Genomic DNA, 11,753 nt, shown 5'->3' with positions numbered 1-11,753 from the left:
GGGAAGTAAAGTGAAAGGGTCTTCAGTCTGGCAAAACATCTCCTAGGGAATGGCCATCCTTTGGAAGTGGAAGTGTTAATCTCTTTTCATTCACGGGTGGGCAGGGTCAGATCTTCTCTCTGAGAACTGAACAAAGGCACTTCAGTTTACCCACAGGCGAGGGACAGAGTCCTCTGAAGCAGACCCTTAGGTATGATCATGATAACAAAAGCAAGGAAAAGCAAGTCAAAGAAACAGTTCCAACATAGTCAGAATTGGCTTCTTCTTTTGTAAAACAGTTTTGGCTTTTTCCTCCAGTATTGTTGAAACACTGCTTTAAACTACAGACTATGTAAATATCTTTGCCTTCATGGGGTTTGTATTAATATTTGCTTTTGAGATCTCTGGTTACTTTGGCTAAGCGATGAGTATTGTCTTACAATGAATGATTTAGCTTGACCAAGTGTTTTAAAACTTTTTGACAAGCTTCCCAAACATCAAATTGTAATTAAATTTCTTTTGAGTTCCAGCTAACTTTGGGATACTTTCGAGTGCCCCAAAGGTCTCTTTTGGAGAAATATTTAACTAGAATTATTTTGTAGGTTACATGTAATCATTCATAATTCTGGTTACTGTAACCAAGTTTCTTTATCTATCAGATGTTTACCATATCTTTTGTTATTTATATACACTTTTGTACTCTGATGCTGTTACAAAAAGGGATTCATTATCAAGGAGATTCACAAGAGGGCTAAGGAAGCAGTCACAACATTTCCAGGGCACAAAGATGGCTAGGAGAGGTTTCCATTCCTTGTGAATTAAAATAAGGAGCTGTCCTCCCCCTGAGGCTCATAGATCTGGTATCCAGAGATCTCTATTCCCTGCCAGGCAGGGTCGGTGCCCCTCCTCAGCCTTGAAACACTTACACAAGATAGACTGTAATCCCTCTGCTTCCCATAAGAATGTGGGAGTGAAATATCTGAGAGTGGGAAATAAAACAGGAGGGGAGGGGGCAGGGCACAACGTTTGAAAGAAAGACATCACCCAAGGACATTACATACGCTGATTAGAAGCAAATAGATCCAAGATGGTTGAGTAGTTGTAGAGCCTCAGTATATGCCCTTTGTAACAGACCAGCAAAATAAGCGACACACCCATCAGCTGGTGGTGGCCCAATTCAATATAAAGAAACTTTTAGGGATAGAAAATGTAAATGAGATCAGAACGTTTAGATAAACGGTTAAGAATGAATATGCTTTAGAAATCTCTAAAATAGTCTTTGTAATTTTGCTAACTTAAAATTCTGGAGTTGTATTAAATTGAGGAAAGTTTATTGAATAGCTGGTCATTCCCAAATAAGATACTGAAACATGAATTACTGAACAATGACTTCCTTTTACAGAGAAACTAAAGACATTTAAAACTATTAATGAATGTGTTTGGTGTCGCCCTGCGATGTTCTCAATCTGAAAGCTTTTTTTTAGAAATTATCACTGGTATTTGTTACTAGTCTACAAAATACTAATGCAGAGGACATTAATTGCTTACTTCTTAGTTTTCACAGGAAATGAAGGTTTTAAGAGATGAGGATTATAATTTAAGTATGTGATTAAAGCTAACAGAAATAAAAAATTAACAATAGGAAAGCAGGGTGTAAGTTATCAGTAAAGATGGCATGTGGAATGGAGTTGAATTTTATCGAGGGAAAAGGAAATCGGTCTGACTTAAAGCTGACTGTTTGATTGGAAAAAATAAAGTTGTACAGAAGGTGGTGAACCGTTTGAGGAAAGCAGATCCCAAGAAAACAGCTTTGTGCATGATCAGGAGTGACGCGGGGCTTCCCTGGTGGTCAGCGGCAAAGAATGTGCCTGCCAATGAAGGACGCAGGAGGCACCGGATCGAGCAAAAATATTCCAGTCTCCTAATCTTGGTGGGCTTAAATCCGGCCTGTGGTGATTTCGTTGCTGTTCCTCCTTTGATTAGGAACTGTCTGACTCTTTGCGACCCCATGGACCGTATGTAGTCTGCCAGGCTCCTCTGTCCATGGGATTCTCCAGGCAAGAATACTGGGCTGGGTTGCCATTTCTTTCCCCAGGGGATCTTCCCGACCGAGGGATCGAACCCGGGACTCCCACATTGCGGGCAGACGCTTTGCTGTCTGAGCCACCAGGAAAGCCAAAGAAACAAAAAGGGGACAAAAAGGCCTCCACGCCCAGGAGTCCCATGGGGCGTTAGTCAGCATCCAAAAGTGTTTCCTCTGCTTTTGCGACTCTTTTCGTAGCCCTTGGGAATCATGGACGTTCGTCTAGTGTACTTCGGCTGTTACACACGTTTCCCATCACAGCCGTGTGCTGACAGCAAACTCCTGTTAACGGAAGCTCTCCGCCCGCCCCGTAGAGAGTCCCGCGCGGCGCGGGCTCTGAGCATGCGCAATAGCTCGGTCCCGCCGGGCCGCTAGCAAGCGCGCGCCCCGGCGCCTCCTCCCTCCCGCTTGACAACGGGAAGTCTGCAAACGTTAGGGCGCGTGCGCAGACGGACCGAGGCGACGGGAGAGGGGGTGGGGGTGGGGGGGACGCCTGCAGAGCGCATGGGCAGAGCCACTGTACGTCCGTTTGTCCGGATCGGAGGGGAGAGAGTGGGCGCCATCTTCTTCTGGGTTCGCTGAGGGCTCTCCCGGCTCTGGGGAGGCTGCTGCGGACGAGGAGAGCTCCCCGCCCCCAGCCTTGGGGTTCCGACTCGGCGGCAGCGGTGTGTGTTTGATCGCCCTAGTGCGAAGCAGTTACCGCAGGGGCGTCGGGCGTGGGGAGGGCCTGGCGGCCGGGACCGAAGCACAGGGAAAGGCGGGGCCGCGCCAGCAGCGAGCGTAGCTTCTGCCGTCAGGGCACCCTCTTTTCCCCTGCTAAACGCACCCGACTTCCCTGGCAGCCTTCATGTGGTGTTGTGCGTGCCCTTTTCAGTCGGCTTGAGAGAGTGGAGATCTGGAAGGATTCCATAGGTACTTGTTTTTCTTTGCTATGTCATCGTAGTCAGTGGTGGCAGGAAAAGCGCTTGGAGGCCTGGCTAGTTTTAGGCTTGAGGGGAGCCCAAGTGTTCAGGTGTAGGGACAGCTCACCCTTGGGCGAGTCGGGGCGGAATGTTTGCCCTTGAGCCGGTGTAACGGAAAGGCACGGAGGTTGGGTGGTCCAGGTTGATTTGAAGGCTGATTTGGCTGAAGGTCTGGCAAGAGCATCGGATCCCACGTAGGAACTTTGGCCTGGAGCACAAGAAGGAAGCGCTGACCCCTGGGAGTCTGGACAAAGGCTTTTTGAGCTATAGAAGCAATGCCTTCGGATGATCCCCATTTGAGGAGGATGGATGTTAATGGGAATTCCGGTGCCGTGTGGATTCGCCTTCATTTCCAGTTTCTACTGGGGACCAGGCTCTGTCGTCATGGCTTTGGCTTTTTATTTTAATCATCTACGTTATAAAAGGATAAAAAGGCAAATCGTCATAAAGAACCCTTATGGAGTGGAGTAGATTATTTTCTGCAGGGTTCACTCTTGTATTTTAAATGTACTTCATTATAACTTTAGGTTTTAAGAAATAGCAGTTCTCTCTTTCTCACCATGTCTGGAAAATGACTTGCTATTCTCTAGTTATGATAAATGGATCGGAGATAATACCATTTTAAGTTAGCTTTCCTTCCATTTCCCTCTAAGGCTTGATTAGGAAATAAGCATTTCGTGGGGTTTTTGTGATAATGATTAAGTGGGATGAATCGTTGGGTAAAATCAGCTAAGTTATTTAAAATGAGCTTGTTAATTTCAGCCACTTACACTTAAATGAGCTTTTAAGGATTCAGTTCCTTTTTTTTGGAAAAAAGTTAGAAGTTGTAATAACTCACTCTTTTAATCAACACAGCTATAAACATGGTTTTGTTGCATTCGTAAGACGCATTTTAAGTGTTGAGTAGGGTTTTTTGCTTTTTGTGTAGTTCTAAGAATAGAATTTCTGGGGTATTTGCTTAGGAAAATCACGTGGAAACCACAGGAAAGTTGCTCATTTTGATATCTGGTTTCTTACAGGTGATCTCCTAAGTGTATTTCTGTAGAGGGATAAATAGTACATTACCCTTCTATTTCAAGGGCAAAAAAGTTTAAGCAATAGTTATGTTTCGCTGTGGCAAATTAGAAGAAAAAATTTTTTTATATTTTTGAATTGGAATTCATGAATTTGTACTCATGAAACTACTTAGTTAAAATGTTTTCAAATTAGGGTAAATTATAAGACTTTTAAAAACTTGACAGTAATTATTTTGTGAAATGTTCTTGGCTATGTTTTTAAAAGTTTAGCAGGGATAAAATGTTTTACACTACTTGACAAAAGTAACAGGAGCTAAGTCATTTTGCATAGGAAAGAGTCTTGGAATATTAATGTGAACAACTATTCCAGAAGCCATTTGTAGTTTTTATTAAAATGTTGGTGTGGGTTTGTTGAAGAAATTAAGCTTATACTCATTTTTGGGGTGTTTGGGGGGTACCATTGCAGATATTGTCCAATAGACTAAGTTTTAGAACTATTTTTTTATGTTCACAGTAATATTGAGTGGAAAGTACAAAGATTTTTTATGTGTCCTATGTCTGCACCACCATTTTCATGCATTAATATTTTATAGTAAACCTCACTAATTGGAGAAGGTGATGGCACCCCACTCCAGTACTCTTTCCTGGAAAATCCCATGGTCAGAGGAGCCTGATAGGCTGCAGTCCATGGGGTCCTACTAGTCGGACACAACTGGGCGACTTCACTTTCACTTTTCACTGTCATGCATTGGAGAAGGAAATGGCAACCCACTCCAGTGTTCTTGCCTGGAGAATCCCAGGGATGGGGGAGCCTGCTGGCCTGCCATCTATGGGGTCACAGAGAGTTGGACACGACTGAAGTGACTTAGCAGCAAACCTCACTAATACGTTTAATATCAATTTGGCATTGATAATTCAAATGTGTAAAAAAATGCCAGTTAATTTCTTGATATCCTCGTTAGTTGTAGTTTGAAAAGTAGTCTGTGGACCTTTTTCAAAGGAAAATAGACCTTGCAGACCTCAAAGACCATGTTTTCAGACAGCACTTTGTGGATGAGTGGTATTTAAGTGTAAGTACTGAATTAAAACATTTTTTCATTAAAGACAATATAATCATTAACAGGTCTTAAAAAACATATTTGGTAATACTTAGTTTGGATATCTCTCAAAGTATTTGATGTAAGGAATCTTGAGATTTTTCAATAGTTAATACTGATATCCCCAAATATTCCAAATTAATGTATTCTTACTATGTTTCTACCTTTTAGCATAGTCATTTGGGTTTCCCCAGAAGGCAGGACAGTTATTCAAAATGGGGTAAACTTATTAGCATAATAAAATTTGAGTTTAAGATACAGAGTAGCAATAGTTGAGTATAAGTAATTGAGAACTATTTGTCTTAGTGGAGTCAGGAAATTGGGTTCCATGTTTGGAAGTGTGAGGTGTTAATGTAGAACATAAAATTGTGTCCAGATGGTAGCCATTGGTTTGGATTTATTGCTTTTCTTCATTTATTGTATCATTTATTAATTTGATTTGCTCTTATGATTTGAAAGATTTACAGGAGAGTTAGAAACGATGAATTAGATATTGGTTTTTTCAAGTGGAAGATAGGGTTTTGGGAATTTTTGGTGTTAAATTGTCATTTTTACTTGTAGAAAAGATTTTTAAAAATAGGTTGTAAAATTCACATACAGTCAAATGCACAGACCTTACTTAAGGATAGATTCATTTAGCCTTGATAAATTTATACTCCCAGGTAACCAATAGTCCAATCTGAATATGTAACATTTCTTTCACCTTCTTCTGGGGCCACTTTCAATTAAGGACCAATTGTTAAGTTTTCGGGTTTTTTGTTTCTAAATAATTTGCAGATGTCTCCTTGGAATTTCTACCTTTTTGCTAAAAGATGATTAATTTTCCCCTTGGAACAAAGACAACCATTTTGTAATACTCTTAGTTATGCCTTCTTATATTGCTTCACTTTTAACAGTTAATTGTGAAGTGAATATCCTAATCTGGCGTTGTTTAAGGTCAATTACAGGGTCCAAGGATTAATTATATTTCATTTTCTTTCCACAGTTAAGTTGCTTTTACAGAATTAACAGGTCTTCAAGAAATAAAAAGGTAAGATATCCAGAGCTTAAGGCTTTTCACAGAGGCTTGACCAAAAAAAAAAAAAAGTAGAATAGTACACCTGGGTATGCATGGCTTCTGTACTTTATGTCTGGCCAGTGATGCACTAGTGGTAGGCAGTTTGTTATCATGAGCAGAAATTATATACTGTCCATAGATGGCTTTTATAACTATGTAAAATTTGTTGTGGTTGGTAAAATTCTTTAATCCACAAAGCTCTCACTCATGTTTCACTAGCAGATATGTCTGAAAATAGTTTGGTCATGTTGTGAAGTAGCACTTGGCAGACTTTCTACTCAACGCTGTATAGGATAGGTGATAGGAAATGTTTCTTCAAAGTAGCTGGTTTATTTGTATGTTTAGTTGGGAGAAAATTTATTCCATTTGTTTAAAGAATTAGATACAGTCAATATCATTGTGAACTCATATCTTGTTTTCATTTATAAATGCTGAAGAAGGTAGGGACCAGTAATTAATAAGCTTAGTTTTGGATTAGGTACTTCAAAAATAAGACTTGCTATTATGTGTACCTTTCTGTCTGCAGGTCATTATTGCTGTGGTTTGCACTCAGCATGGCTGTAGTCATCCGTTTACTGGGGCTTCCTTTTATTGCGGGGCCTGTGGATATCCGTCACTTCTTCACGGGATTGACTATTCCTGATGGAGGAGTGCATATAATTGGAGGGGAAATTGGGGAGGCTTTTATTATTTTTGCAACAGATGAAGATGCAAGACGTGCTGTAAGTCGTTCAGGAGGGTTTATCAAAGATTCATCTGTAGAGCTCTTTCTTAGTAGTAAAGCAGAAATGCAGAAGACTATAGAAATGAAAAGAACTGACCGCATGGGAAGAGAGAGACCAGGATCTGGGGCATCAGGGGTTGGCAGCTTATCTAATTTTGTTGAGGCTATTAAAGAAGAAGGAAGTAATTCTGGATATGGTTCTCCGATTAATCAAGATGCTGGGTTTCATACTAACGGTACAGGACATGGTGATTTAAGGCCAAGAAAGACACGGCCATTGACAGCTGAGAATCCTTACTTGTTTCTACGAGGCTTGCCTTACTTAGTAAATGAAGATGATGTACGTGTCTTTTTCTCTGGTTTATGTGTGGATGGAGTAATTTTTTTAAAGCATCATGATGGCCGAAATAACGGTGATGCCATAGTAAAATTTGCCTCATGTATTGATGCTTCAGGAGGTCTTAAATGTCATAGAAGTTTTATGGGTTCAAGATTTATTGAAGTAATGCAAGGCTCAGAAAAACAGTGGATTGATTTTGGAGGTACTTTAATTAAGGAAGGTGACATTTCTATGAGGACAGAAGAACATACATCACCAAGAGGAATTAATGATAGACATTTTCGGAAACGATCTCATTCAAAATCTCCCAGAAGAGCATGTTCTCGTTCTCCTCTTGGATTTTATGTTCACTTAAAAAATCTGTCTGTAAGTATTAACAAAAGAGATTTAAGAAATTTTTTTAGAGATACTGATCTGACAAATGAACAAATTAGGTTTTTATATAAAGATGAAAGAAGAACAAGATATGCCTTTGTGATGTTCAAGACTCTGAAAGACTATAACACTGCTCTGGGTTTACATAAGACTGTTTTACAATATCGTCCAGTTTATATTGATCCAGTTTCTAGGGAACAGATGCTGAAGTTCATTGAATGTTATGAAAAGAAAAGACCAGCATCAACAGAGAAAGAGAGACTTGGACAGGTGTCACAAAAACACTCTCAAGAAGGCTACTCTGGCCAGAAATTGTGCATATATATAAGAAATTTTCCATTTGATGTTACAAAAGTTGAGGTGCAGAAGTTCTTTGCTGACTTTTCCCTTGCTGAGGATGACATTTGCTTGCTTTATGATGACAAAGGAGTTGGTCTAGGAGAAGCGTTGGTGAAATTCAAATCAGAAGAACAGGCCGTGAAAGCTGAACGTTTAAACCGACGGAGATTCTTGGGGACAGAGGTGTTGTTAAGGCTCATATCTGAGGCACAAATGCAGGAGTTTGGTGTAAATTTTTCTTCAATGCCTAGTGAAAGAATGCATGACCATTCACAGTCTTGTGATAGAGATGATCATTCCCATTCGTTTGACTCAAATGATCCACCAGTATACTCAGGTGGCCCTTCGGAAAACTTTAGGCATCAGCAAGAGGACTTGAGGCAACTGGACAATTTCAAGCATCCTCAGGGGGATTTCCGACCACCTGATAGACGCCCTCCAGAAGACTTTAGGCATTCCCCAGAGGATTTCAGGCGGTCCCCGGAAAACTTCAGGCGCCTTCGGGAGGAACACTTCAGGCGACCTCCTGAGGATGACTTCAGGCACTCTCGGGAGGAGGATTTCCGGTACCCAAGGGAGGAGGACTGGAGGCGGCCACCTGAGGAGGATTTCAGGCGACCTCCCAAAGAAGACTTCAGGAGACCTCAGGAGGAGGACTGGAGGCGCCCCCCAGAGGGAGACTTAAGGAGGCCACCTGAGGAGGATTGGAGGCGGCCTCCTGAGGAAGACTTCAGGCGGCTTCCCCCAGGGGAATGGAGGCGACAACCTGAGGAAGACTTTAGGCGGCCCCCGGAGGAGGATTTCAGGCGCCCTCCTGAGGAGGACTTCCGGCGACCCCACCAGGAGGACTTCAGGCGGTCTCCTGAGGAGGATTTCCGAGGTTCTCCCGAGGACTTCAGGCGGCCACCCCCGGAACACTTCCGGCGGCCGCCCCCAGAGCACTTCCGACGGCCCCCCCCAGATCACTTCCGTCGGCCGCCCCCGGAGCACTTCCGGCGACCACCTCAGGAGCATTTCCGGCGGCCACCACAGGAGCATTTCAGGCGGCCATCCCAGGAGCATTTTAGACGACCGCCTCAGGAGCTTTTCAGGCGGCCACCCCAGGAACATTTCAGGCGCCCGCGAGAGGAAGATTTTAGGCACCCACAGGATGAAGATTTCAGGGGCCCTCCGGATGAAGACTTTAGGCACCCTTCTGAAGAGGACTTCAGGAGTTCTCAGGAGGAAGATTTTAGAAGCCCTTCTGATGAGGACTTCAGGCGGCTCCCGGAGGAAGACCTCAGGGAAGCTCCAGAGGAGGACTCCAGAGTTCCTGACAGTTTTAGACTTCCTGGTGAGGAGTTTAGGAGCCCCCCTGATTTTAGAAGTCATCGTCCTTTTGTGAATTTTGGTCGCCCAGAAGGTGGCAAATTTGATTTTGGAAAGCGTAATATGGGAAGTTTTCCTGAGGGGAGATTTATGCCTGATCCAAAATTAAATTGTAATTCAGGTAGAGTAACGCCTATTAAGATAATGAATCTTCCATTTAAAGCTAATGTTAATGAGATTTTAGACTTTTTCCATGGTTACAGAATCATACCTGATTCAGTTTCAATACAGTATAATGAGCAAGGATTACCTACAGGGGAAGCCATTGTTGCCATGATAAACTACAATGAAGCTATGGCTGCTATTAAAGATCTGAATGATAGACCAGTTGGCCCCCGCAAGGTTAAGTTAATTTTGCTCTAGAGAGCATTTCTAAATTCATAATTATCTCCCCACAGTATTGATGCAGTAAAATGCATTTTAAGTGTTTATTTTTAATTATCTAATGAAAAGAAACATTTTAATTTTGACCTGTGAACAGAAGAAATGTAAATAGTAGAATGTGAATCTGGTTTTCTTTTGCTTGCAAATTGCCATTCACTTTTTCTAACTTAAAAATATATATGCTTTTTTTTGATGGGGGTGGGTTGGGGTGGGGGGAGAACTAATTCCCTGAGTGCAGTAATTTTTGTTGATGTCATGGGTAAATGTCAAGACTTGTATAAAGTAGAAAACTGTGTTTGGGGAAGACAAGTTTTATGTTTACTTTTGTTTCCATTCTGTAGTCTACATCTCTACTCCAATTGTATAAGGAAATGGTCAGTGACTGATTGTTCAGGGTTAGCATTTTTATTGCTAACTGCCTGCAGAATTAATGCCCTCTTCCTTGTCTGAGATATTACTGTGTTAAGCCTCTCCTTAATCATAAATAGTTCAAAATTGACAGACTGTGAACTTGAAGTTTACTTATGTAAAAGGCTTAGGAAATTAAAAGTTTTTATAAAAATAAAAAATTGCAACTGAATAGATGAACTAATTAACTTGTATTGTATATATATATATAAAAGAATTACAGCTTTTTTTGTGAAGGTTTTCAACAGCTATATTAAATAATATGACAGGAGGGACCAGACATTCTATAATAGTATATGAGTTCTTTGTGTAGTTCTGTGGTTTATTCCAACATCTCATCAACCAGACTGATAAGATTTACTCAATACTTAAAAGACAAGTAATTATAGGTACAAGGGGACCTTCAGGTTCTTCTTGGGAAGAATCTGATAAATGGACAGTTTGTTTATAGGAAGAATTTACTGATGATTTATATAACTTGTGGTTGTTTATTCTTAATTTCTAAACTTTTTTTATCTGAAGACTCAATGGCTAAATATAACAAGAATTCTGTGAGACTGAATTTTTACTTCTTTGATATTTGACACTAGAGATTTTACAAATACTGGATTTTTCATACCATAATAATAATGCTAACATTGGGCACTTTCTATGTGCTAGGCAGTGTAAGTGCTTTACATGCATAATGTCAATATGCCCTAAGAGGCTTACAAATATATATTTCACAAATGAGATAAATTCAGAGTTTAAGTAACTTGCCTAAAGTCATAGTTGTAAATCATGAAGCCAATTTCAGCCCTGACAGACTTACTCACTCCAGTTCATGCTCTTAATACTTTGGCCTACCAACTTTGTTAAATGGTAGTTTTTAATTTTAGTAAGACCATGCTGGGCTTTCTTGGTGGCTCAGTGGTAAAGAACCCACTTGCCAATGCAGGAGAAATGGGTTCAGGGTGTGGGTCCAGAAGATTCCCTCGAGAAGGAAATGGCAACCTACTCCAGGATTCTTGCTTGGGAAATCCCATGGACAGAGGAACCTGGCAGGCTACATCCATGGGGTCACAAAAGAATCTGACACGACTTAGCAACTAAAGAAGACCAGGCTAAAAATATTTTCAAAAGAGGAAAGGATATTTTCTTATCTCCATCGTTGCTTTAAAAATAGCATTAAAAAAAATAAAATTAATATGCCCAAACATTGTGAATAAAAGACTAATGAGAAGTTACTACATATCCAGGGATTCTCTATGAGACAGATAGTATATACTGGCTTCTAATTTACAATTGTTCATTTTATCTAACATGATTTGATTTTGATTGGTCTTTTATAATTTATATAAAACAGTTGATTTCCCTCAATTTTGTGATACTTCCCCACACTGAGCAAATAAAATTTGAATTTATATACAGTAGTTGGGAGGGTATTGTAGAATACTTTTTAGTATTTAGCCATTTAGTACTGCAGTACTCATCTTCAGTGATTTAAAGAAGTCTAAGAAAAACTAACAAGTTTCTGTGTTTTTAATTATGTTGAACATCCTACTTGCAATAAAATGAATTAACTGGTAAATTTGGTTCAAAAAAGCACATCAATATGGCACTTGAAACTAGTAAGCTCACA

At 40.6% G+C, this 11,753-nt stretch overlaps 1 protein-coding gene across 4 annotated transcripts; it reads left to right on the top strand.

Moving 5' to 3' along the window:
- RBM12B (RNA binding motif protein 12B) lies at positions 2,557–10,694 on the top strand. Of its 4 annotated transcripts, none has more exons than XM_018058214.1 (3): positions 2,557–2,727; positions 6,123–6,167; positions 6,721–10,694. In XM_018058214.1, the coding sequence occupies exon 3, from the start codon at positions 6,749–6,751 to the stop codon at positions 9,701–9,703; it is 2,955 nt and encodes a 984-aa protein (XP_017913703.1). In that variant the 5' UTR covers positions 2,557–2,727; positions 6,123–6,167; positions 6,721–6,748; the 3' UTR covers positions 9,704–10,694. The 4 variants fall into 4 exon arrangements, with proteins under 4 accessions (XP_017913703.1, XP_017913704.1, XP_017913702.1 ...); XM_018058215.1 differs by having other exon boundaries at positions 2,557–2,974; XM_018058213.1 differs by having other exon boundaries at positions 2,557–2,974; positions 6,123–10,694.

The sequence above is a fragment of the Capra hircus genome, chromosome 14 (assembly GCF_001704415.2).
Source record: "Capra hircus breed San Clemente chromosome 14, ASM170441v1, whole genome shotgun sequence".
Lineage (NCBI taxonomy): Eukaryota > Metazoa > Chordata > Mammalia > Artiodactyla > Bovidae > Capra > Capra hircus.
The sequence above is the reverse complement of the archived record's forward strand: the minus strand, read 5'-3'. Positions and strand labels throughout refer to the sequence as shown.